Below are 27,621 nucleotides of genomic sequence, written 5' to 3'. Positions count from 1 at the left end.
AATGATGTGTTTATATGATATAATAATATATGTAATTTTAAAGGATTTGGCTACATAGAGTATACCCTACTTGAAACTGTTCTATTTCTTATATATCTCAAATTGTGTTCTACCTATACACACGACATAGAAGGGCAAAACATTAAGGGGCTGCCATATTTAAATTTTGTTTACATTTAAACTGTGTTCAAATAATTAATATTTTCTACTTAACTATAGATCCTTCAGTAATATGGGTGCAAATCTGGCTTTGGGAGGGACATACAGGGACTTCTGTGGCAGGAATAACAGTGATGCTAACAAAAATCTTGCTGTTCCTTCAAATCATGGGGTAAGCAAATACACCAGCCTGAGGTGGAGTGACACGAGGGGGTGAAAGTGGTGTTAGTGGCTCGGCCTACAGTAGATCTTTCCTTAAATTTTTAAGGGTGCTGTTGTCACGTGGATTTTGCTCACTTTACCACAGCATTTTTATGTGAAGGAAGAATGAAGCCCGGGTCTGGGAATCAGGAAGTCTGCTGTTTCTCTCTCCTGCTTTCCTAGACGGCCGTATGGTGGGAGGCAGAGTGCATTTCTCTGAAATGCCTCAAACTCACCAAGATGGGGGCCACCCTCGTGTGTTAGAGGCGTGTGCAGAGGACCTCAATAGTTCAGTAATGACTCTGGGTAGTCAGATTCCCAGGAGTAAGTTCTGGGGTAGTATTGAGGGGCCGAGAGGCTGACTTCTGTGGCTGTTTATCAGGAGGCCAGTGAATGAGGCCTGTCACTTTTAGGTGTCTGTTTAGTAGAACAAAGAGCTGTGGTAACAGATTGTGACAGAACTACAGGTGGTGTGGGAGGAACGCAGGCCCAGCTCTGGAGTTGAGGGTCATAAACCAAAAGAAGGAGTCTGTCCTGCAGAAATGATCTATAAAAGTGAACCAGAGAATCACGCTTGGAGTTCGGTCTTTGCAGCTGCCTTGAAAAATATCTAAAAAGTAGGTAAAAAAAAAAAAAAAAAAATTAAAAAATTTGGCGAAGTCTTTCACATTCAAGGATTTGGTATTCTCCATTGCCAAGGTGGGGGAGGGTGGGGCTAAACAAATAATTTGCTTCTTTTTGATGCAAAAATAGTAAGAGGTTTGGATCCCTTCTATGAAGGAGAATAAACTCTGTTGTGACTGCTTCCATGATGGGAGATGAAGGGGCATTATAGGGGGTGAGAAAATGAAAGGTGGTGTTTAGGTACTCAAACATAATGCTATGTTCTTTATTTTATTTTATTTTATTTTATTTTATTTTATTTTATTCCATTCCATTCCATTCCATTCTATTTCATTTCATTTTTATTTTACTTTATTTTATTTTATTTTATTTTATTTTATTTGTTTATTTTGAGAAAGAGAAGGAGAGAGAGAATCCCAAGCAGACTCTACCCTATCACACCCTAGCACAGAGCTTACGTGGGACTCAATCTCATGAACCAGGTGCCCCCATCCTTAGAATTTTTAAATGCTCCCCAATTTGAGAAGATCTGCTGTAGCTGGAAGGGAGTAAAGGCATCTGGCAGAGTTCAGTATGGAGGACCCCTGAAGTCCAGTTCCACTGCAGTGGCTTTTCCTTGCATGCCTTGAAAGAATGGTTTGCCTGTTTATGGTAGGTTTGCAGTGTTAATATGCGAGGTCTTCAGTGAGAAATTCTAATTAGGCTTCTTACTCACTCAGAGTGGCCTTCCAAGCCCTGGTTCTAGAAGTAGGGAATGGAAGTCTTGCCTCCCATCCTTCATTTGCTCTCCAGAACCAGCGCAAGCCGCTCCCTCCGCATGCTTAGCTCTCATGAACATCTGATGGCAGATGTAATAGCACAGGGGTTAGGAGCACAGGCTCCAGGAGCGCCTGGGTGGCTCATTCGGTTGAGCGACCAACTCTTGATTTCAGCTCGGGTCATGATCCCAGGGTGGTGGGATCGAGCCCTGCATTAGTCTCTGAGCTGAGTGCGGAGCCTGCTCAGGATTCCCTCTCTCCCTCTCTCCCCCCACCCCCCCACGTCTCCCCCCACCCCCACCCCGGACCGCTTGCACACGCATGTGCTATCTCTCTCTCTCTCTCTAAAAAAAAAAAAAAAAAAAAGTATCTTCTATTAGTAATAACAATAAATGCTTGGAAAAAAGGAGCCCAGACTCCAGAGCTCCTCTGCTGTGCTGTACAACTCAGCTCCTTCACTTATTAGCAATGTCACATCAGGCAGGTTACTTAAATCTCTCTACGTCTCAGGTTCCTCATCTGTAACATGGAGAGGATATTCGCGCATATTCTGTAGGGTCGTTGCGAGGACCAGATGAGTTTGTACAAGTAAAGTGTCAGGTGTGTGCCTGGCACGTGGTAAGAGCTCAATAAATGGCAGCTATTATTCCTACTTCCCTGGGAAAATTGGAAGAAGGATGATTAAAATAAAGGACATGCTAGACACTTAAAAGCTGACTTACAGTGAGCATGGTATTGTGCTCTGCATGGCAGCTGCGCAATTTGAAGATGATTCCCAGCCTCCAGGAGTTTAGAACTAGGTTGGTAGGAAAGAGCACCACAAAGCCCAAGTCCCATGAGGATAAAGAGTGCCCGTGGAGTCGGATCCTAAAAAGATGCCACAAGACCATTATATATGTTAGAAATCCCCTGAATTATTTCCATACTGGGCTTTGAGACTAATTTCTGGCATCCAGTTGCAAGATGTGAACGTTTGGGTTTTTTGAAAGGGAAAAGGAAATTTGGATCCCCTGATACTCTTTTTCTTTACTGCCGTAATAAATACGTGATCATCTCTCCCCTAATCGTTTATCCCATTGTTCTGTGATTAGCTGCTGACACCTTAGTCTCCATTGTCAGCCCGTCTGACACTCTGTGTTACTCATCTTCGTATCCCCAGCCCCCCGCACATGGCCTGCACTTGATAGGCATTTACTTAAAGGCTGGCTAAAGGAGTAAATGAGTGCTGAGGGCGTCCTCAGCATATCTAAAATTGAACACCATAAACTTCCCTCTTTCATCGGGTGGATGTCGGTTATATTATTTGCTCAGGCTTCCTAAATACCAATCTTTTTTCTTTCTTATTTTTAAACCTCTTTGGCCTCCGTACAAACAATCTCTAAATCTTTCTGATTCTTCCTTTTGCTTCCATCTACTCTCGTCAACATCCCTGTCTCTATCACCCTATATCAGGTGCCCCTTATTCTATTTCTGGATAATGACCACAAACACCATCCCATCTGCCCCTTCCACTTTCAATACCTTTCTTCAAGCGATCCTTCCTGCTTGGAATGTTCTGTTACCCCTCTCTATCCAAACCCCACCTCACCTCTAAGAGCAACCATCTCTTCTTGCTTCTAGTTGAACTACCCCTCTCTGCTCTAAGTTCTGGTAGCCTGGCTTTATCTCCTTTCCGACAACAGCTTGCATTTACTTCTGTGCATCCCTGTGCTAGCACATCTGGTTCTTGCAACATTCTTGTGAAGAATCTAACAGTGTGCCCATTGTACAGATGGGAGACATGAAGCTCACCAACATTAATTAACCTAAGGTGACAAAACTGGTTGTCTGCCTCCAGAGCTCTTTCTTCTCCATCTTACTGCCTCACCCCCAGTAAAACATTAACCTTCTAGAAGTGAGAAGAGATCCTGCTGATTCTTTGTTGTATCACAGATGGTCTTAGGTATTGCTTTGCAAATAATAAGCATTCAAATAGCGATTAGCTTTAATGGCCTCTTTGTCTGTATTGTTCTTTAATAGGGAGAATGGAGGAGAGGATAATTGGATAGAAAAAGGAGCACTATGCCATCCTTTTTTTTTTTTTTTTTTTTTTTTTTATGGAACAAAGTGAACCATAGTCTGGAGAGTGAAGCAAAAGTCACCAAGCCTGCTAAATGTACAGAAATGCCCATTGAGTCCCCATTTCTTAAGGAAATTAAAGTAGAGTTTGAAGAAAATGAGAATCTTTCTCTTTTCTTACACACGTTGTCCCAGCACTCCAGAAATCTGTAGGCTTAAAAAAATTATCTAGGTAAATATTAAAATGCTCACTACAATAATGACACTAGAATAGCCAATATCTATGTAAAAACACTAGTCCACTTCAATGGAAATTCATGACCAGGGCATGAATTTATGAGTGACCGAAGGCACTTGCTCTATTTCTAGAGACTGAGCCTGACAGAATGTCCACCTGTCAGCTGGAGTTAAGGTCCCGGAGGCAGGACTGGCATAGTGAGCTCTGTTGCCCTGCTGGTCCCTCCTTTCTGAGGACTCAATGGGCATTTGCCAAAACCGTTTTAAGGCTGACTCCTAAACCAGTAGTGACGCAAGATCATGCCCGTGCAGGTAGTGTTTATACGCCAGTCCGTAATTATGTGCCATACCGCGTCATCTCAAGGTGTTCTCAGAGTACCTCATTCTTCTACCTTTATGGCTAAAATAAAACTTTAAAAATATGCGTAATTCTCAACCTGGAAGAAATCTAAGAGATTATTCAATTCAAGCCTCTTATTTTATACCTGAGGTGACCCAGAGAAGTTAAGTGATTTGCAGAAGAACAAGCTTCTAATTTGTAACCGTAGAACCCACCAGGAGACTGATCCCGTATTTCCTAATATAATCATTCTAGTCAGGGCCATGGGATGTTAATGTAAGGATTTAGTCATGTTATATCAGGTGCAGCTAAATTGCTAGTGTGAAATGACTGGAGCAGATTCAAGCAAAAACCCAATGTTTTCTCACTTTTCTGGTGTACCTAGCTTGGTTTTCTTCATGCTGGAATGGGGATTGGACTCCAGAGGAGCCTGGGATGAGCTCTGTCTTGCTCCTGCTTTGGTCCTTGTTTTTCCTCTTGCTCTCTCGTGATCACTCTCTCTCTCACACCTGTCAGGGGCCACATGGCACAGGGGCCCCTCCTGTCTGCATAGGCTCTGTTATCTCCATAGCTCTGCCAGCTTCTGTTTCCCCAAACAAAATGTGTTTTAAGCCCTTCCCACGCTAAGGGCTAACTGCTTATTATTTATTCTTCGGTGAAACCTCAGGAGAACTTTGGGATACGGGTACAAGAATTACAGTTATCTTTATTTTGTAGATCAGGTTCCAGAGGTAGTGGGTGGCAAAGCTGTGATAAGGAGCCCTGTCTACCACAGCCTGAAAGCTGTGTGATCTTTGACAAGTTATGTAAATGCTGTGACTCCTTTTCCCCACCTCTAAAACGGGATGATAATGAGACGGACCTCATAGTGTCATTGTGAGTATTAATGAGGTAATTAACTAACCAGTTTAGTAGACCAATTCTTGTACTACATAATCACCGTGTAAATGTGTTATTATTTGTATTTACTATTGTTTCCCCTCAGCTGTACTGCTTCTTACCTGTCTTGCTCATGGTACGACACAGCCTGACCCCACATCATGACCTCTTTGCTCAACCACCTTCCTTGGTTTCAACCTGTGCTGCCCGATATGGTAGCAACTCAGAAGCTATGGTTTCTGAGTACTTTCTTTTCTTTTTCTTTTTTGTTTCCTGAGTATTTTAAATGTGGGTAGTCTGGACTGAGATATGCTGGAAGTGTAAAATATATACTGCATAGCAAATACTGTGCAAAAAGAAAGCAAAATACCTTGCTAATGCTTTTTTTATGTGATTGCATGTGAAATGATAATGTTTTCAAAATAATGAGTTAGATCAATGTATTATTAGAATAAATTGCACTTGTTTCTTTACTTTAAAAAAAAAAAGATAATTAGAGGGGTGCTGGGTGGCTCAGTCGGTTAAGAGTCTGACTCTTGATCTCGGCTCAGTTCATGATCTCATGGTTCATGGGATTGAGCCCCACGTCTGCAGAGCCTGCTTGGGATTCTCTCTCTCCCTCTCTCTCTGCCCCTCCCCTGCTTGTGACTTTCTCTCTCTCTCTCTCTCTCTCTCTCTCAAAATAAACAAACAGTTTTTTAAAATGACAATTAGAAGAATTTAAATTACATATGTGGCTTGCATTATGTTTCTTTCTTTTAAAATATAATTTATTGTCAAACTGGCTAATGTACAGTGTGTAAAGTGTGCTCTTGGTTTCAGGGGTAGATTCCTGTGGTCCATCGCTTACATACAACACCCAGTGCTCATCCCAACAAGTGTCCTCCTCAATGCCCGTCACACATTTTCTCCACTCCCCTGCCCCCATCAACCCTCAGTTTGTTCTCTATATTTAAGAGTCTCTTATGGATTTGTCTCTCTCTGTTTGAAACTATTTTTTCCCCTTTCCCTTCCCCCACAGTCTTCTGTTAAGTTTCTCAAGTTCCACATATGAGTGAAAACATAATAATCTGTCCTTCCCTGACTGACTTATTTCACTCAGCATAATACCCTCCAGTTCCATTTATGTTGTTGCAAATGGCAAGATTTCATTCTTTCTCATTGCCAAGTAGTATTCCATTGTATATATAAACCACATCTTCTTTATCCATTCATCAGTTGATGACATTTGGGCTCTTTCCATGATTTGGTTCTTGTTGAAAGTGCTGCTATAAACACTGGGGTCCATGTGCCCCTGTGAATGCTTGCATTATGTTTCTATTGGCCAGTGCTGATATAGAGAAACCTTCTATGTTCTCTGTGAGATTCTCAGGAGAGGATGTGGTTCAGCCTTGCCCGAGGAGGAGAGCCTCCCCACCATCAGGTGGCTGCTCTGGTACCAATCGGCTCTGTGGAGGGAGTGGTGCAGAGCATACTGCTGACTCAGGGGAGGCTGGGGGTGTGATGGCAATGGGGGCCACATCCAGGATAAGATGTCCTCCTGGTATCCAAGGAAAAGTATTACATGGGAAAGTGGCAGGATTATTATTGAGCCATTTACGTTTGCTCTACCTCTTTGCCATACCCTCTCTAACCTGCTAGTCGGCCTTTTAGGACCTCCACATCAGGAGAATTTGGGTTGCAGAACCAAAGCAGAAGTGTCAGTAGATTGCCCCTCCACCTATGTGGGGTAGACTAGGCCAGGTGACCAGGGAGGGGGAGGGAGACTAGGTGGGGAGTGAAGAGGTTAACCACACTCCTCGTAGTAGCAGGGATCTGCCCTGCTTGCAGCAGTACCCAGTGGAGGGGGTGGCCGAACTTCAGGGAGGAGAGGCCACCCAGTTCATCTAGGGAGCCCCTCAGTTTGGCTGAACTTGAACCCTTCTTTTCTGGGAAGCATGTGAGCAAACAGCCTTTAAGTGACCACAAGAGCTTAGAAAACTAGGATAATAGCAATGGAAGTCCTTCACCCTAATATTCTAGGCCTACCAGATTCCCTTATGACTCAACAAAAGATGGAGATTTCCTCCCTCCTGCTGGGACAGAGGCTTAGAGGAGCCAGATTTACTCAGTTTGATTTCACTCTGCATCGGGAATACCAGAGGCCTAGGCCAAGGAAGCTCAACTTCCTTTGGTGGTTATAAGGTTAATTGCCTCATTCATACTTGCCATGACAAGCTAAGCAAGCCCCCTAAAATTACAGGGATAGGACTGTAGTCTCTGAATGAGTGCTTTCCTCGTTAAGTCATTCACTTCCTTAAGATTTCTGGAATGGAAACTAGGCCTGATGGTCCAGCCGTTGCTGTCTCTGGAGCCTCCTACTCCATATCACCCCACAGGGTCCATGCTAGAATTTTCTCTTGGCACCCTACATTCAGCTAGTCACCACACCCTACCAAGTCTACTTCCAGAAGATCTCCTGAGTCCATGCCTCTAGTCCCGCACCATCATTGCTCACCCTCTCATTTCTTACTGGCCTGCAATACAGCAGGCTCCTCCACACCCCTAATCTCTGGCTCTGGCTCTGGCTCCCCGGATGTTTCCAGAACTGCCTTTGTGGAACTCCAGCTGCCTGTCTTGCTACTCTACTGCTTAAACAGCCACAGTAGCTCCTTTCTTTCTCACTGGATATGGTTTGACCTCCTCACTATGATATGAAAATCCCTTCAGAGTTTGGATGCTTTCTTCCTCCCTTGCAACCTTCTCTCCAAGAACATCTCAAACACTCCAGGCCCTGTTCAGGACTCCACAGTCAAATTTCATAGGTGGAAAAATGAAAACAAACAAGCAAACACACAAAAAGCCCCTCAAATGAGTTCCAGTAAGGGAGAACTCCTCAGAGAGCTGTCAGGAATGAAATTCAGTTGTGACTTGCCCTGTCACCCTATTCCAACCTTAGTTTGTCTTACCCTTTCAGCTTGAATGATCTGTGTTCCTTGAAAAGTCCAAATTCTCAAGGTAGCTGATTGGTTGCTGCCCAATCAGTGGGTCTCCTGGTCTCCGATAAGGTGGCCATCTCTGGCTAATCAGTCATGGTGACACGGGAGGTTGTTGTGTGGCGTGTGTGGGCTCTTCCACGGGCTGAGACCTGGGCAGATTCTCCAGAGCAGTACTTCTAGGCCTTAGTGTGCATATGAATCATCTGGAGAGCTTGTTAAAAAGCAGAAATGAACTCAGTGGATCCACAGGAGGGCGGGAGTGGAGCTGAGAGTCTGCATTTCTAACAAGCTCTTGGGTGATGTTGATGCTCCTGGTCTATGGACCACACTTTGAACAGGGAGATTCTACAAAGGCTGTACTCAGGACATGGAGTAAAAAGTATTCAATACATTCCTCTTATTCTAGAGTGTTCTCTAATCTTTATTGCTATGAAAAAAAAAATTCTGATCGGTGTTTAAGGTACAATTTAAATGTAACTTCTATGGAGGTTTTTTTTCTTTTCTCTCATGGAGTTAATCACATGTAAATCCTTTGGGATATCCCAATGATCATTTGCCTAATAGCTACGTGTATATATCTGTCCCCTCCGTTTTTTGTTTATTCTATTTAATGTATTTACATACGGTTTTTCTTTGTGTAGTTTTGATGTGCAGTCTGAGTTTTAACCAGCTTGTACAGTTGTGTAACTACCACCATGATAGGTTCAGAAGAGTTGCCTGGCCCCCAGATTCCCTTGTGCTGCCCTCCCTGCAACCCCAGCCCCTGGCAACCACTGACCTGTTTCTGTTCTTATACTTTTGTCTTTTTCATAGTGTTATATAAGTAGAGTCATACACCATGTAGCCTTTTGAGTCTCCTCCATTTTGCTGTATTTATGGACCTGAGATAATATGTAATTCATCTTTGTTTCTGCCCAGATAAATGCCTAGCATAAATTTGGTGTTCTGCTACTCCTATTAGAGGTTCGGAAATTTCTCTTGTATTGGAATCATCTGCAAGGCTTGCTGAACCACAGAGTGCAGGAGCCCACCTCCAGAGTTTCTGATTCAGTAAGTCTGGAGTGGGGTCCAGGAATTTGCAATTCTTACAACTCCCAGATGATGCTGATGTTGTGCTCTGGGAGCCCCACTTTGAGAACCATTGACCCACAGACTCTGTGCGATTATCAAACATCTCAGGAGATTCGTATATGCCTGCAAATTTGTGAATTCCAGCCTCAGTGCCATTGAAAGGGGAGGGAGTGTGCTTGTGGTACTTTTTTATACCACACGTGGCTCTCTGCTTTACCAGGGATAACTTCTTCAGCTCACAGTGACTCAAGAAGCAGAGAACACCGAGATTTGTTTGATTCAGTCATTCTCCCCTTGGGAGGGAAACCAAGACGAACGCATCAACTCCTGTAGAGGATGCCAATGCCAGTCATAAGCTAAACCAGTTCCAGTTCTCTCTGGTTCTTCACACAGGCTCGAACAACGTTGGTGTGGAAACCGTGTGTATGTGTGTGCCATCTTAGAGAAAGCCAATGCGATTAAGGCTGGATCTGGACTCTGAGGGACAGCTCCTGTGGATGCTGAGGATTAGCGGTAACAGCTGCTGTCCTGCCCATTAGAGGAGAAACAGAAGAGAGAACAAAAGGCTTATTTAAAGGATGCATCACTGCAACTCTGAGTGGGGGGAGCCTTTCCATCAAGGCTGAAGGAAAGTGTGATACTAGGTAAGTGGATGTCTTTCTGGGTTAGGTAGACGAGGTGCTGGTGGGAAAGCAGAAATCTCAAGGTTTAAGGAGGAGAGGGTGGTAGTTGAGGCTATGACCGTGGTCTGTGGGACGTGCCCTTCCCCCCTTCCCCCCTTCCCCTGTAGGCATCTGTGTTTGATCTGACCTGGGGAGAGGAGACCACCTTCTGCCATCTACAAAGGCTCAAGGGACATTTCCTTGTGGCCCTTCTGGAAGAAAATGGAAAAGGCCCTGTGTCCCCTCAACTGAGAATATGGTTTTACAGCTCATTGTTCATTATTTCTTAATGTGTCTGGAAAACTGTAGGAATGGTCCTTTGTGGTGTAGAGGTTTTTGACTTTTTTGCCTCATGGAAGGCAAACCTAGTAGAGAAAGGTATTGTCTGAATTATTTGGGGTCACGTATTTATAGCTACTTTCACTAAATTTTAAGTCTTTTATTTTTACCTTTTAAAACTAGCTTATTAGAGAGGGGGCTGCTGTTGCCATGTACTGCTCCTTAGATCAACGTATTAGCTGCCCTTTGAAAATTCTTGTGTATATAAACAATTTCAAAAAACCTACTTTTAAAAGATACCTGACCATTCTGAATGGTTTTTTTTCTTTAATTTTTTTTTAAGTTTATTTATTTTGAGAGAGAGAGAGACAGCGTGAGCACAAGCAGGGTTGGGACAGAAAGAGGGGGGAGAGAGAATCCCAAGCAGGCCCACACTGTCAGCACAGAGCCCGATGCAAGGCTCAAATTGATGAACTGTGAGATCATGACCTGAGCTGAAACCAAGAGCTGGATGCTTAGCCCACTGAGCCACCGAGGTGCCCTCTGAATGCTTATTCAGAGAGCAGTTTTCAACCTGTCATATTTGCTGTCTCTCACAATATTCTCATCTGAGAACTCATTTTTTACACAATTTTTAATTCTTTCTGTTGATGGCATTAGAGCTGGCAAACAAAAATGAAACTTACTCTATAAATGTTATTTTATCCAATCATTTGATTCTATTCCTGAGTCCGTTTTTTTTTTTTTTTTTTTTTTTTTTTTTTCTGCCAGTAAAGTTAACAATGGATCAGCTTGGGTGTAACTTTCTTTGCTCATCTTCTCTGTGAAAAAGTAGTGAAATAACTAAAGCCAGTCAACAGAAGGGAGGGCAAGAAGATATCAAAGTGTTGCAAATTTAACAGTTACCTCTAAATAATAGATAGTTGGCAGAAATTTTGTAACATTCAGCTCTGTAATTTACAAGTGTAGAGATAAGATACTAACCCAAGCCACCATATGCCATGTGGCCTGACCATACTGGAGTACTGGGTGATTCACTTCCACAATAATGTATTCTAGCTCACACTGCCCTTGGAGATCAGACAGCTTGTAAAGAGTTCACATTAGGAAACAAATATTTTCTGGTCTTATTTCCTTGACTTAATCAAATCCTCCCTTTGAAAAGAAACAGTCTAGTCTTATAAGAAAATTATAAGACAGGCTTTAAAAAAAAATATTTAGAAATGAAACACTTTTTACAGCCTGGCACATCTTTTTGATCTTGACCTTGAACCCTTGAAATCTGGGGAGGCGGCACTAAAGCTATCTCAGGTTTAAAGGCAGTGTGGGATTCAGGTCGGTTAAAGGCAGCGTGGATTCAGAACAGTCACATTCAAAACGACGTCATATTATTTTCTTACATAACATCTGGATTGAAGCTGTTACTTCTCGTGACGCAAGATAAGGGGAGGATGAGGGTCCCTGCTGCCCTCACAGGCTGGGCTTGTGCAGCTCTCTGCCTGGCTTCCTGCTCAACTGCCTTTTCTCATGGTGCCGGCTCGGTGGCCTGTCAGGACATGCAGCCCAAGCACCTTCAAGCCCAGCCTCAGAACCCCGGCACGCACCACATCACCATTCACACCAGCAGATCTTCCTACTTACCGGGAGACATCGTTCCAGGTATGTATGGGAGAGCTTTGAGAGACCCCCAAGCCCTAGTGACAAATTCCAAGTTGTATTTGTCCCAAGCATGTGTTTTCTTGGCTAAAGTTTGACTTCATCCTAAAAAGCAATTATTGAGCCAAAGATACGTATGAACTATTTGTATCATGGAAACCACATAAATAATCTCTATATTGATACTCATTTTTACAAGCGGGCACAAATAGCATTACAATAAAAAAAGTATCCATCCTTCTAAGATAAATATAATTACCCCAAACAAACTTCATGTATTGTGTGTGTTCGTGCGTGCGTGTGTGAAATAGACTTTAGCTTCTCCTTATTTAAAACGAAAGTTATTTGCAGAGTGAAAAGAGTATTTCCTGCTATTTTAGTTTAGGTGCCTGCAAAAACCGAGAAGGAACTTGAGTGAAGGTAGTTTATTTGGGCGATGATTCCAGGAAGTACAGATGAGGAAAGGGAGACAGGGAAGAGAGAGACACCAGTAAGAAGTGCGACACTAGGCAGGTCACTGCCGTGGAAAACTGGGACTCAATTCCAGTGGAGACCATCTAAGAAACCACACAAAACACACCTCTGAATCATCTCTCAGGACGTTGGAGGGACCAGGGCACTTACGGGTGGAGGGTAGTGTCCCCACCACGCATATACACTCACACACACACACACACACACACACACACACACTTCAGAGTCATGCCTGCTTACCTCGGACCAAGCTCCCAGCAGAAAAAGCAGAGAAGAAATCTACAGGTACTGAAAGCAGTAGCTGAGTGTAGACAGAAAAGCATCTGTGCAACCACATGTGAACTCAAACATATCAGCAGTGTTTGCTCTACCCCCTTTTGATTTTGCTAATTCTTTTGATGTCAGTTAGGGGAAATAAATTAAAATAAAATTTACTCTATAAATATCATTTTATCCAATTGTTCTGCTCTATTGGTATGTGTGGGGAAAAAGTATGTGAGTAAAATATTGGCCCTCCACAGCAACATAGTCCCCAAACTGAAATACAGGCTATTCTAACAGAGCTTCCCAAACTTTATCATATCACAACACAGCTAGAAAATGATAATACGTGTAATGCATGCTGGGGCAAAGGCAAGAGGCTACTCAAGGCTGGGGGCAACTTTTCTGGGGCTCCAACCACCACAGTACGCACCCAGGCACCAGCATGAAGGGATCAATATATCAGCACCCCTGTGTTCTGTGGCTAAAGGAAAGAAAATGGTAAAAAAAAAAAAAAAAAAAAAAAAAAAAGCTGTAAAAAGTGACCCAAAATACTGTGACACCCAAAACTCTAATAAAAGGTGACCTGAAGGAAAAATGATTGTATTGTTATTGGAAGTAAAACAACATACACAATAAAGAGCTGGAGGGAACACTTCATGGATCCCACTTTATTGTGCTAGGATCACCCTGTTTTCTCTTCTTTTCTTTTTTTTCTGGGACCCCACACTAATCCATGAGCTCCTTGAAGGCAAGGACCGTGTTGTCCTGTTCATGGATGTATGCTCAATGCCTAGTACAGTGCCTAGTTTTAAATAATAACTAAATATTGTACAAATGTTTATTAATGAAAGCTCAATTGCAATGGAAAATAAAATGATCGCAGACACTAAGTTGCATTTAGCAAGCCTATAAAGTTATACCCATGATTTTAGCAACTCATTTAATTACAAACGAGCTTGCCATATTATTTATGTCTGTAAGAAAAATTCCTGCAAGTGAAATTGCTAGATCAAAGGGAGACTGCATTTCTGGGCTTTTTGGTGTGTGGTAAAATATATATAACAAAACGTTTGCCATTCTAATTGAAGTACACCATTCAGTGACATAATTTCACAATGTTGTACAACCATCACCATTATCCATTTCCAGAACTTTTTCATTACCTCAAGCAGAAGCTCAGTAGCCATTAAATAATAATCTCCATCTTCCAGACCCTGGTCACCTCTATAATCTTTCTGTCTTTATGATAGTTTACCTGCTCAGGTACCTCGTATAAATGAATTATACAACATGTTCATTTTGTGTCTAGCTAATTTCATTTACTGTAATGTTTTCTAGGCCTTTCCATGTTGTAGCATGTATCAGAGGTAACTGCATTTTAAATATGGAAAATATTATTAGGTTACCCGCCCCTCGAAGAGTTGGATGGTTTATGGTACTAGCAGTAGTGAATGAGTGTCCTAGTGTTTCCACAGTCCCATCAATAATGGTTAAAATTACACATTTTAAAATTTGTGAACGTGGTAGGTTTAAAATAGTGTCTCATTGATAATTATTTTCTAAATCATGATTGACCTTGCTTTGTTTTCTGTTTGTGTCCTTTGCTAATTTTAAGGTTGGTCATCTTTTTATTGACTCACTAATACTCTTTGTATTTGCCTGTTTTGTATCTTTACAAATACTTTTCTTAGTTTATACTTTGTCTTCTGATTTCTCCTATGTTCATATTTTTTTAAACCTTTTTTTTCTTTCTGGCAACTGGGTTTTTCTCAGGCGTTCCAAACTACAATATTTTTACAAACCACATTTTTCCTAGTTTTTTCTATTTCATTTTTTTTAAATAATGTTTATTTATTTTTGAGAGAGAGAGAGAGACAGAGAGAGAGAGAGAGAATGGGGAAGGGGTAGAGAGAGGGAGACACAGAATCTGAAGCAGGCTCCAGGCTCCCAGCTGTCAGCAGAGAGCCCCACATGGGGCTCAAACTCAGGAATTGTGAGATCATGACCTGAGCCGAAGTCAGATGCTTAACCGACTGAGCCTCCCAGGTGCTCCCCGCTCTTTATTTTTAATTTTTTTAATGTTATGTATTTCATTTTTACATAACTCTGATCCAAATCAAATTTGTTTTGGGCATGAAAGAACACTTCAACTCCCCTCCCCTTAATGAATTATTTACTCTCTGAGGGCTTGTCTTAAGCTTTTAGTTTTGACAATACCCATATAAAATCACCAAATGGAACCACACGTTAAGAGTGCTCACCCTGAATGGATGTGTTCCGTTGCAGTGACCGTGAGAAGCAGTCGGGATTTCATGGGATTTCTACTACAGGCTCGAAGAGTCTCTGATCATCAAATAGCTGGCACTTTTGTTTCCATCCCTCCTCATTCCAAACCGATGGCTTGTTTTCAAGAGGCTGACACGGTCACCCACTCTGACAAGTCCCGGAAGAGAAACCTGGCCTTCGAGTGGCAGGCTCCTGCCCAGCCTGTGGGGGATATTAGATTCCTGTAAGAGTGAGTTAAGTGTTGCTTCTTAGTAATGGAGCCTTACACTTCGAAGAGAGGGGGCTTCTCCTCTCCTTTCCTTCATGCTTTGTCCCCTACTCCAGCCACCTAATGACAAGGACAGGGTCATGAGGACTGCCCCAACTAGACAGCCTATGCAGAGGCTAGCTAACAAGGAACTTACCCCCAGCTTCCCACTTTGTCGTTATCCATGGCTCAAGAGTACGTGATTTCCCTTCCTCTCTGGGCACAGATGCATCTTGGCCGACCTCTCCAGGAAATAATGGCCAGACAACAAAAGAAGGGCCAGTGGGAGAGTGGGGAAAACTGAGAAAGACAGAGGCTGAGGCATACAGACAAGTAGACACTTCCCTGGGCCCAGGGAAAGCCACTGAGGTCTCCTTGCCTTGCCTGTGGTCTAGCAAACGGGCATAATAATGACAGCACATAACTCAAGGGTTTGTATAGGGATGAAAGAGCCAATATAGGAAAAATGCTTACAATGGTTCCCGGCAACAGCAAACTCCATTTATACATCATTACTCAAAATGAGACACTTGCTTTGCCATTCTTTTCAGACACTTGTGTTTACCAAAAAAGAGATTTTTTTTTAACTCTTGGGAAAGGGTATGTGCTCCTCAGTTTCTTTCCCCCACACCCCTATATATATATATATATATATATACATATATATATATATATATATGGGAGGCTTATATATATATAAGGGGGAGGCTGTGCCTGAAGGTGGAGGCATCAAGACTCCATGTTGTCTTCCCCTCCAGATTTTGCCTTTGGCACTGGGAACAATGAAATATGAGCACCCCTGCCTGCCCCCTGTCCCCACAGTGACCCTTTTCCATCATTTCCTGGTGGACTAAGTCAACAGACAGGACAGCAAGGAAGAAAACCCTGTGCCATAATGATTTTGCCCATTCGGGAAGGCCAGTATCCATCCACTTGACTGTTGGTGCAACCCAGCTTCTGCCTGGGGCTTTGGTTCTGATCCAATGCAAGGGAATGTGTGTGATTTAGAGTCCTTAAATATGTGGAGTTGCTTTTATTTCTCAAATCACCTCCATTTCTATTTCCAGATTTGCCATCATAGCTGCTCAGTGCTACATAGTAAATAGTTTAGGAGCTATTATTTCCATTTGACAGTGAAGGCACTTGATCAGAAGCCTCTCCCAAAGTCACACTGTGTTGGCTCACCTCCCGGATCCTTTCCCATGCTAGAAGTGACGATGTGCCTGAGGCCTGAGCCATGACTCTTACTTGTACCCTAACACTTTGGGTGGCCTCAACTAAATTAATCACATTTTTATAACTGCCTTCTGAATATTTAAAATGAGAAAAATGCTAGTAGCCAATAATCCCTACCTCAGTGAAATTTTGGGGAGAATAAATGAAAAACTGTGAAGGTGATTTTCACAAAAGAAAGCCTTAAGTATTCAAAATATTAGAGTACCAATGATGTATCTCTAATGTTTAATGGAATCTACAATTACAATGGAACCATACAATTGTACAACAGAATTATGAAAGTTTCAATTAACAGAGTAATTCAATTAACAATAGACCAGGAATGGCTAATAATAAAGTTAAAATGGAAACTTTTGAGTCTAAACAGTTCAAGAAGACACCTTTTTGTCAAAATGAGGTTTTTAATGACTATATTTATTCAGGAGGGTCATTGATTTATACATATCTTTTCCTGTGTTAATTATTTGATGCTGTTGAGTTTTGGGTTTTTTAAAACAAATTTTTAACATTTATTTATTTTGGAGAGACAGAGAGAGACAGTGCGAGCAGGGGAGGGGCAGAGAGAGAGGGAGACACAGAACCCAAAGCAGGCTCCAGACTCTGAGCTGTCAGCACAGAGCCCAATGTGGGGCTTGAACTCACAAATCGCAAGATCATTACCAAGGCCGAAGTCGGACGCTTAGCCGGCTGAACCACCCCAGGCACCCCGAGTTTTCATTTCTAAAGAGAGTGGAGTCACCCAAAGGACAATACAATCATCTCTTCAGTTTTTCTATTCATTTAGACTTTTATTCTTCTTCAGGTATTATTTAAGGGAAACTAAATCATCGAATCATTTTGCTTTCTTTTTCCACAGTTTATCAGTGGTCCAGTCATATTTCGTTTACTGGGAGAGGATTGAATCCCCTGTGATGTCTCAACAGACACGCAGCAGAACCCATCGTGATGGCCCCGTGCAGCCCAGCTCACCGATGCCAACCCCTGGGTGGAGGCCAGAGGGAACGGAAGGAATCACCCCAGGTACAGCTTGCCATGGGACTCAGAAGCCTGATTGGCATCATTATTTTTATAGCTATCTATTTTCACTTAGAAATTATGGCCACTGGTCCCGGTTCTGGCAACACAAGCAATAAACACCTGCCTCCACCGGCTGCTGCAGTTTTCGGGGACACAGCCGCAGTTGGGAGGGGACACTTGCCCGTGCTGTTTGTTGTGGCAAACAGACTTTGTGTGGTTCAACCTCCCAAATCAAAGTGGGCCCTGGGGTGGACAGTTAGATTCCGCTACAGAGCCAAAAAACAGCACCTACCACCCTCTACCCCCGCACCTACCGGTCATCACAGTGTCTCAGTGGTTTCCTTCAAACCCCTGGAGCTACACAGGGAGCACAAGAAAGAGATGATCTTTTCTTCTTTTTGTATAAAACCTCATCCAGCTTTAATTGTTACTTTCCATGGTAGGTAGCTGGCTCTTTGCAGCCTGGGTTGGAAAAGGGAATCAGGAATGAGAGGCTGCTTGGATGGCAATGGACTTTTTCTTGGCTCACCACATAACTTGAGACTCCATTGGCCTGTGAACTTCTGAAACAAAACAAAATGAAACAAAGCAGGGGCACCTGGTTGGCTTAGTCGGTAGAGCAACTCTTGGCCTCAGGGTCATGAGTTCAAACCCCACAATGGGTGTGGAGCCTACTTAAAAAATAAAACAAACAAACAAAAAACTAACCAGCCAGAGAATAAAGTGGTCATCTGAAAATTCCTGGTGATACGAAACTCATTTCCATTATTTATTTCTAGTTAAGTGCTCCAAATGGATGCACTCTTAAATTCATCCAGCCACTTGCACAGAAGATCCAATCTGTAATCCTCACGATCCCACTTTGCTTTATTCCGTCCTTTGTTTTTGGCCAACATGATGGTGTCTGACGTTGCTCAGTCTGGCAGACCCAGGCACAGAGCTCACCCTGGGCCACTCTCCCTACTGCCCAACACACTCCTCCAACGTTCCCAGCAAGCTACTCCTAAAAGCAGATTAAGATCTCAGGGTCTGGCAGCGTGGCCTAAAGAAGACCCTGCAAACTCAATGCGTGTTTGAAGTCTCATGTTTTATTTTATAAATCATGCAAATGTTGCATTTTAATCCCAAGCATGTTTGTTTTAATATGAAGATGAGTAAAAGTGAGGTGTCAGGAAGTTGCATCATGTTGGCCTTGCAGCCTGTCTTAGGATGTTACTGGGAACCTTGTCCCTTGGGGGGACCGGTGGCAGACTCCCATCTGAGCAGCTAAGGGTAAACTCCTTATTACACTGCACACATTCCTCACCTTCTGGCCTAGCCTGTTTTCCTGCCCATTTCTCTACACAGATCCCAGTGTTTCCCAAAGGAAAAAGTAGTGTATGTGTGTGCGTGTGTGTGTGTGTGTGCCTGTGCATTGAGATGGGAGAGGGGAAGGGGTGTCATTTAGCAAAGTGAAATAGATTTCTTAACTGTGAGAGACTGCAGTAGGCAAATTACAAATTATGAATTTTCGCATTAGGAAGATGGTATATTGTATTTCCCAAACTTAGTTCCCAATAGACCCTCAGAACACTTCAGGGCCTGATCTTCATGTTTTGCCTTCAGACATTTCCTCAAACAAGGCTCTTCCTCCTGGTAATCTGTTTATCTTTCAAGGGGAGGTTCAAATATCTTCTTTGTGAAACTTTCCCCGTATGTCTGGGGAGAAAATGTAATTGTCTTCTTAATTCTGGTTTTTAAGCTCTCATCACACTGTAATTGATAAGGTCGGGCATCTAAGAGTCTCTCCTCCTAGATTTTGAGTTCAGAACCAACAGTTGCTACCATGCAGCATTTCTGTATCCCCAGGCTTCACAGGAATGCCCGTCATACAATGAATCTGCGGGAAATGGCCGAATGCCTTTAGAGTTCAGGCAAGAATCTAAAACTGTCAACTTTTGCCACGTTCCGTATGTCTGTTAGGCTTCTTTGCTTTTCACTTCATCCTCAATGTTTCTGAGTGATGAAGGCTTTGGATAAGAGTGGCACAAAAAGGAAAAAAAAAAAAGCATTCCAATCCAGTTAGAACCCTGGCCAGAGAAACCTCAGCTAATGTGTTTTTGTTTTGTTTTTGTTTTTTGCAAACACCATCCTTGGCATCGTAACAGTTATCATGGTAAGCCCTCAGGGTGCCTTGCACCTGTGCCAGGCACTGTGTTCCATGATTCTACATCAGTGATTTTATTTTACTCCTCAGCAGCCCTATGCTCTAGGTACCATTATTGGTACCATTTTGCAACAGAAGAAACTGATGCTCTGGGAGGACTTGCCCCAAACCAGGAGGTAGCAGAGTGGAGAATTGAACCCAGACAATAATCCGACTCTAAAACTGGTCTTGCTTACTTGCTGCGCTGTTTCTAATTTTTATTTCTAATGCTCTGGGCCGTCGTGTTGGCCAGTCATGGATGGGAAATGAGATGGCGGAGAGCAGGGCAGGGGCAGTGATCTCATCTCTGCCCATGGCACAGGCTCAAGTCATTATCATCACCAGGTTATTGTTTCCTCTTAATACTATGGCAAGAAAGATCGAGGACTTTTAAAAATCTTTGATTTGTGGAATTCTGATTTTTTTTTTCCTACCTAGAAGCAGTTTTGGGTAGAGGTAAGGAAAAAAAAAACAACAGTGGTCATAGTGGTTTCTATATTCCTTGAGTGATGACTGTTAAGAATGTACAGGTCCAGAGGGCCAGAGGCTTACTATTTATAAAAATGTTAGAAATCGAGTCCTTTGCCACTTGGCCAGGGGCTTATATCACTGGGCAGATGATCGTTTTGTTGATATTTTTGAGTGTTCCAAACTTAATTTTTTGTCCCCAAGGTACCTTGGTCTCTGGTATTTGCCCCATTATCATAGTTGTTTATTCTAATCAATATGAGGAAAATGCTCTCACTCTCTTTTGTGGTGTCTTTGGATCTCTGCTTAGCTCCCAGTCCCCCCACCACTCTTCCCCAGCAACGTGCAGACATCTTTGCTGTTGCCCTAACTAGAGCTACAGAGGAGAACAGCTTAGATTCTTCTCCTGCCAGTTTTTGGGTGATGGAATTTCCTGGGGGCACAGAGACTCTGTTGCAATCATCTTCACACACAGCTACTGCAATCAGCAATGGCCAGCAACCCAGAGGGGACAGCAGCCCAACCCTAGAACCATCCTTGGATGTCCGTGGGCTGGAGAGACTCATGGCTCCTGGGAGATTCTCCTCAGAGGGCATTGCTTCCAGCCCTAGCACCTACTTCAGGTAATGGATCAGGGGTGGACCATTCAGTAAGGTGGTAGGATGAGGCCAAACAGTGGGGTGCTGAGAAAACATACATTTCTTGGTGTCTGACAGAAAAGACCTCACCATATTTATTCTTAAGTGCACAAGAAACCCTGATTGTAGAAGGGCTACTGGTCAAAAGGACTGGGTATGAAAATCACCTAGGGAAACTGTATTCTCCTGGCCAGGGTGAGATCCCTGAGATCCTGCTATAAATAAAATAAGATACAAATATACATTTTATAGCTTAGATATGTAAATTTATAATATATAAATACATATTTTATGTAAAATAAATAAAAGCATTCAGTGAGTCTTTGTTGCTATCCTCACTAGCCTCTTCCCCATCCCATCTCCTTTTCCTCTTCAGCCCTCAGCTCCAAACTCAGAAGTCTTTCCAAAGAAATCTGATTTTATCAGCATACATAGCAATGGTAGGAAATGCTGCTTTTTGATCCATATACTTAGTGACCCCTTCTCAGCCCTCTGTCCTTCTCTTTAGGACTCAGGATGATCCAAGCTTTGGTTCATTGGAAACTTGCCTGCCCTCGGATAGGGATGAACAGGTAATAGCCCTGGTTGTGCATGGTTGATGAGGCTGATATTTTGATCCCAGTGTGGGAAGTTCCAGGCTGGGAAAGCAAAGCTATTATACTAGTAGCCAAAATTTGAGAGAAGGACTCAAGGGTATGATATATATTCAGCATCTTTATACCAATCAATACCAGCCTTTCTGTTATACACAGTGTCTCTGAAGTTATTGACAATTGTAGAAATTGATAGTTTTAGTTATTTGTTTTCCCACTTAGCCTCAGTTAATAATTCTTGTCTTTCCACCTCTCCACCCCCACTTTATAACATTGGCCTCAAAACACCATGTATGGTTCCAGAGGTTAGATCAATGGGTGGTATAAAATATACATGTCCACTGATTTACTATTCCTTTGAAGTCTTAAAAGGAACACAAAATAAAACATGGTATAATATTCCTACTCAAATTTATTGGAACCTACAGCAAGATTAAATGTCTTCTTTCATGGGTCCTAGCATAAAAAGACAGTCAAAGCTTTCTGCCATTGGAGATGACAATCACCCAAATTGGTCTGGAAACCTCTTAAAGGACCCTAAGTTTATTCTTGTAACTGGCCTCTATGCTCTCTTTGTGGGGTTTCCATTGGCTACCTCATCCCCATCAACCACAAGGGCATATCTATCTACTTGGGCATTTTATTCTGAGCTCTTTTAGGACCAGGCACAAGGTTGGGTTTTCAGCTGCTGCCTGGGCTTCTTGAAGGATCCCAAGTTAATTGGGAAGTTCAGTGGCAGCTTGGAAGAAGACTAGATCCTTTGACTTCTTTTTTTCCCTTTGCTTTTCTAGGACAAGATGGAATCCTCTAATAGGACTGTGATGAGGTCCCGTCTGTCCACTGTCCATCTTACCTATCCTCGGCATTTCTGGTCCTCTGAAGCATTCACTGGGAGTGAGGCTAGGGCAGCCACCTCAACCCCTGTCTTCCACATTTCTACCACTTCTAGGCCACCTGCTGCAGGCAGCCAGTCAGAGACATCTAGGCCTTCTGCCAGCTTCTTACCTCAGTCGAAGTACAAGGAGCCCAGAGTGGGGGAGGGAAATGGAAGGGGCAGAGGGGGATACCCCAGGAAGCCCAACCCAAGGCCTGAGGTTGAGCAAGAGGGACACAGTGCCCCTTCGGGGCTCCAGCTCAGGACTTCCCAGCTGGGAATCCTGCTTTGCCTTTCAGCCACCTTGGGCATGGCCCTGGCTGCTGGCCTTCGCTACCTGCATGCCCAATATTGCCACACTCAGACGGAAGTATCCTTCAGTGAGCCTGCTGGGGATGCTATTACCAGCAGCGATGGAGGCGAGACTGTGCATGTCAGGAAGATCGGGGAGAACAGTTTTGTTTCAGTTGAAGTGGAATACAACTGGATCACTTCCTCTGTGGGTAGTGAGAAAACAGTCCTCTGAGAAGATCGTGGTACTAGGCAGGCCTCTGAGTGGCTGTCCCTAGACCCTGCGGTGTCTCAGCCAGAACAGAGCTAATGAGAATAGCTGATGAGGATAGGGGCTCCCTGTGCCCCCATCAGTGAGCAGTTAGTGGAGGAAGCTGTGAGCAGACCGTTTTATCAACAGAGGGAGTTCTGCCCGAGCTTTGTTGTCTTAACATCTGTAATTTAGCTGCTTTTTTTTTCTTTTCACAATTAGACGTTCTGTTTGAAGAGTTAAACTCCACACAATGAATATTGTATAACCTGCTCATTAACTAGACTCCTGTGGCCACCAAGCTTCCTCTGTTGCCTTAAGGAACCTGCAGAAATAGAAATTCTGTCCCTCCTCAGTATGTCAGCCTCATCCCTTCCAACTCTTTGAAAAAAAAAAAAAAGTAATGTTGGGGTTGTGTCTCTTGCAAGAAAAAGAACCGTGGCCCTCACTTTGCCTCTCCAAACCACCCCAGAAGTTTCATTTTCAACACTGGCTCTGCTTCGGTTGACTAGGTGAGTGCAAGGGTATTCAGTCTTCTTGGAAACTCAGAAGCCTGGCAAATCCCCTTGGAAATTGATCTGAAGCAAGGAGAGTTTGAGAGAGCTCGACTGAACACATCTGTGGGAAAACGTATACATGCTGCATAAACACCAGAGTGTGGTAAGCACGCCTCTTCATCAGGTGTAAATGGATCTGAGACTTCCCATCCATTTACACTTGATGGGAGGCTTATGAATCCTAACAGCTAGCAAACATATTGCCTTTTGCCAAAGGTCAGGCTGAAAAAAAACTGATGATCCCACAGTTTGAAGAAGAGCCTCTACTCATCTTTTCAGGGAGAAAAGGAAGACAGCATTGTGGACAAAGTCCATTTTCCTGCTCTTGTGATTTACGAAGATCACTTTGATTTAGGACGTGTCCCATAGATACTGTGTGGGGTCAACAGGTTTGACTATAACTTTTGAATATACTCACCTAATATGACATGTAGAAATTAGCTGCCTTTTCAGAGCTAGACCTGCTACAGAGTCACAAAGCATTTTAATGTAGAAACGGAAAAACACTACACATCTGGCAAGGGTGTTTATTCATCCAGCACAGGTAGATCGTACAGGTAGTGTGCTAACTTTGCATACATTTTCACATTTAACTTTCACAATAACTTAATGAGGAAAAAGTGTAGTGACTTGCCAAAGAGAGAGAGGCTTTCATGACATCTCAGTTCAACAACAAAAACATTTTTTTAAAAAAACTGGGGTGTGGGAAAGAGCTAGATCCTGCTGTTTTTCCAGCCTCTTATAGCTCACTGGGCACTAATACCACGATTGTTTCCTCCTGGATTCTGGGCTAGGCAGATCTGTCCCGTCTTTAGTTAAGTGCCTCATTAGGACCAGGGAGACCTAGGTAATTGCGTGTTCACAAATGAAAGTGTTCTAGGAATGCTGTGGAAATGAGTGAATTTACTGTACTCCAATGGCAGCCACAGATATCCTTTTACATATCTCGCCCTCCTCAAAAGAAATCCTCCCCGAGATGCAGACGAGGAACCCACCAGTGGAGAGCTCTCCTCTGACCATCACATCAGATGGCCAAGTGCACTACACATACACCTTCAAGACCTTACCTGTCCAAGAGGACATTTTCCTGGGAAAACAGACTGTTGTCTATTTGTTTCACAACTGTTTGTGAAATAAACTATCCCCAAACTCAGTGGTTTAAAATAGCCGCGACCACCACCACTTGTTGTCCATCACAGTTCTAGGGTTGGCTGGGCTCAGCTGGGCAGTTCATCCATTCCATGTGTTCTTGACTGAGCTGGAACACCCAAGGTGACTCACTCACGTGGCTGGCAATTAGTCACTGGCTGATGGCTGGGGCTCAGCTGGGGCCGTTGATGAGTGTAGGCAGCAATTTGTTCCTTCTCTTCCTGGTTTCTTACATCATGATGGCTGGGTTCCAAGATGGGTATTCCAAGCAGACAAAACCAGAAATTGGGCGGTGTCTTGAGGCCTAGCCTCAGAAGTAACATGGTTTCACTTCCGCCACTTTCTAGTGGTTACAGCGAGCCATGGGCCAGCTCTCCTTCAGAAGGAAGGGCGATGGATTTCATTTTTGATGGGAGAAGTGGCAAAGGATGCGAAGCTATGTTTAATTCAGTACCTCTCCGGTTAGACTGCCGACCTGCCACAGGACTTATGTGAGAGTAGAAGGAAGGGACATTCATCCCCAAGAGGTGCCCTGGGGGACTTGTCCTGGAAAACATCGAAAGGGGTGAGGGAAATCTCAGACATCAGAGTTAGGTATTTCCTCTTCTCCGGTTCCACGGACAAAATAGTAAAGTGGTGCGGAAGAGTCAGCCAGGTCTCTGAGTCTCAGCTTCCCCATCAGAGAAAAACAAAATTATTTACCTGCTTCGGTTGTTGTGAAGATTAAATGCATGTTCGACATTTAGCCATCTATATAACCAACTGCTTAATGTCACTTTGCAGCCAACACCATCTTTAAATCTAGTCCATTTAGAGAAATTCCGTGGTCAACAAAAACGTTACTCCCTTTCCATGACAGCTTCTCCCTGTCGGCCCCTCCTTCTCCTGCCCAGCGCATGGAGGTGGTCACGGCTTAAGTTGTCATGGTAGCCACTGGCTACAGTTCCTGCTGGGGGTTACACATTTTTGCTGAGACATTCTGAGTAAACTCTTTTTTTGGCAGGGGCAGTGGGGTCCATAGACCTGTAGTCATGAGACATAAAACCCCTCTGTTACTGTGAACTTGAAGGTCCTCTAAGCCTGGCTTCAGAGAAGCCCCAGAGGGGAGCCAGGAGGAAGTGTTAACCTGAAGGCATTTACTAAAGCACAAAGACATTAAAAGAAAAAAAAAAAAAAAAAAAGCAAAGCAACTCAAATGCAAAGTCTTAACATAATTTTTTTGTTTTGTAGGAACAGCTACAGAATTGTTGGGCCAGCCACTTCTCAGAGAAGGGGGTTTGGGCTAAATACACATTTAAGGAAAAATGGCAGAAAAACAATTGTTGAAAACTCTATTTCAAACAAATGTTTTTACCTCTATTGTGTTGTGTTAATTCAATAACAGCAGATCGAGAGTAGGAGAGTAGGGGAGAGCCTCAACCTTTCCTATGTTGAGAGGCTATTTCTGGTATTTCTAATTGATTTCTCACCTTGGATACAATATTTTCACTAAATCACAAACTAATGCTTAATGATAGCGTGGCTGAGCTATCCTACTATTGAGGCTGTCTGGATTTTAATTTGCTGTGACAATGTTTGTTGCCTTTAAAAAAAATCCTAATTAACAACAACAACAAAAATGGGTCGACAAACCAGTAAATATTTAAATAAGTGTCGTGTTTTATTTGAAACGTTGTCTAGAGATGGCTGACACTTTATGAATAAATTACAGATATACCCTCTCCCATTCTGGGACTTCCGGTGTTCATCAGTGATCCCAGCCTCTCTGGAATACAGGCTCCGTGATTTGATTTCATTCTACCCCAGACTATCCCCTTCTTCTAAAAGTGGTGTGCAGCAAGGAATTTCTTTTATTCAAGTAAAATGAATTTGCGTCCCTTATTTTATTAAACTTGAGAACAGCCTCAGAAGAACTCTGCTCCTTCTGCAAGTGGAGGCTTTCGGGTGTTGCAAACCCAGGAACGGTCACCTCTGGTTTAGAGCACCAGGAGGGCCTTTATGATAAAAGGAAGTCTGATGTTTAGTTTGTTATTCCATTTTTTACATGCAAAAGGAAAATGTGAATGTGTTGAGACTCTGTTGATAATTGAGTGAAGCTTCCAGGACAACTGAGCCCTGTCGAATGTTTTGTTTTGTTTTGTTTTGTTTTGTTTTTTGGTGGCTTTTTGCTTTTAAAACACAACTCAGTTTTTTTTTTTTCAACATTTATTTTTGAGAGAGAGAGACAGAGTGCGAGTGGGGAGGGGGAGAGAGAGAGAGACACACACAGAATCCGAAGCAGGCTCCAGGCTCTGAGCTGTCAGCACAGAGCCTGACGTGGGGCTCAAACCCATGAACCATGAGATCATGACCTGAGCCGAAATCGGACACTTAACCGACTGAGCCACCCAGGTGCCCCAAAACATAACTCAGTTTATGCCACACTGTCTCTGAGTTCTCCGGTGGCTTTCCACCTGTCTCCGAATAAAGTCTGAGCATCTGATTGGACTGACCAGGGGCTGTGAGACCTGGTCCCCTGCCCACCTTCTTCCTGGCTCCCCACCTCCACTGTGCAGTCATGAGCGCTCCTTGAACACTGCACCACTTCATTCAGATCACTTGCTCTGGCTGTTCTTGTTGTCTCAAATCCCATCCTCTCTGACCTCTCCTCAAGCCTTCAGAGCTTTGTTCCAATGTTGCCTTATCGGAGAAGCTCCTCCTGGCCATTGCAGTCTTTTCTCGCTCTCTATGCCCCTCCCTGCTTTACAATATTTATAGTACTTATCACTTCCTGAGTCTTATGTATTTATTTGTGTTGTTTATTTTCTGCCTCCACCCGACTGGGATGAGACAGAGACTTTGTTTTACTCATTGATATTCCCCCAGCCCCTCGAGTTGTTCTTAGTACATCGTAAGTAATCAATCAGTAAAAATCATTCATTCATTTGCTAAATGAATGAATGGAAAGTTCCGGCTTTGTGTTGCTACCCCCAGTTCTTGGTCTGGATTGAAGTTGAATATGCAGCACCTGGGGCAGTTCTAGGCAGGGTGTGTGGGCATCAGGAAATGCAGGTTCCTGTCTAGAGGTGAACTAGAGTTCTGTGGGCCGCTGTCTCCAGGGCAGGGGATGTTCTGTGTCTCAGATCCAAGGCTCAGGGAAGTTCTTGGCACAGAGAGGCTGACAATAGACTTAACCTCCCAATCTGAGCTG

At 43.3% G+C, this 27,621-nt stretch overlaps 1 protein-coding gene across 4 annotated transcripts; it reads left to right on the top strand.

Moving 5' to 3' along the window:
- The first annotated feature begins 848 nt into the window (after positions 1-848).
- On the top strand, positions 849-23,203 carry REELD1 (reeler domain containing 1). Of its 4 annotated transcripts, XM_042983825.1 has the most exons (10): positions 849-977; positions 5,095-5,253; positions 9,153-9,284; positions 9,699-9,949; positions 11,665-11,905; positions 14,927-15,149; positions 17,266-17,429; positions 20,390-20,702; positions 21,226-21,289; positions 22,102-23,203. In XM_042983825.1, exons 5-10 carry the CDS (start codon positions 11,698-11,700, stop codon positions 22,708-22,710), a joined length of 1,581 nt encoding a protein of 526 aa, XP_042839759.1. In that variant the 5' UTR covers positions 849-977; positions 5,095-5,253; positions 9,153-9,284; positions 9,699-9,949; positions 11,665-11,697; the 3' UTR covers positions 22,711-23,203. The 4 variants fall into 4 exon arrangements, with proteins under 4 accessions (XP_042839759.1, XP_015397370.1, XP_042839760.1 ...); XM_015541884.2 differs by lacking the exons at positions 5,095-5,253; positions 9,153-9,284; XM_042983826.1 differs by lacking the exons at positions 5,095-5,253; positions 9,153-9,284 and having other exon boundaries at positions 9,677-9,949.
- The last annotated feature ends 4,418 nt before the right edge of the window (positions 23,204-27,621 follow it).

The sequence above is a fragment of the Panthera tigris genome, chromosome B1 (genome assembly GCF_018350195.1).
Source record: "Panthera tigris isolate Pti1 chromosome B1, P.tigris_Pti1_mat1.1, whole genome shotgun sequence".
Lineage (NCBI taxonomy): Eukaryota > Metazoa > Chordata > Mammalia > Carnivora > Felidae > Panthera > Panthera tigris.
Note: the sequence above shows the minus strand (reverse complement) of the source record. Positions and strands in the feature narration are given on the sequence as shown.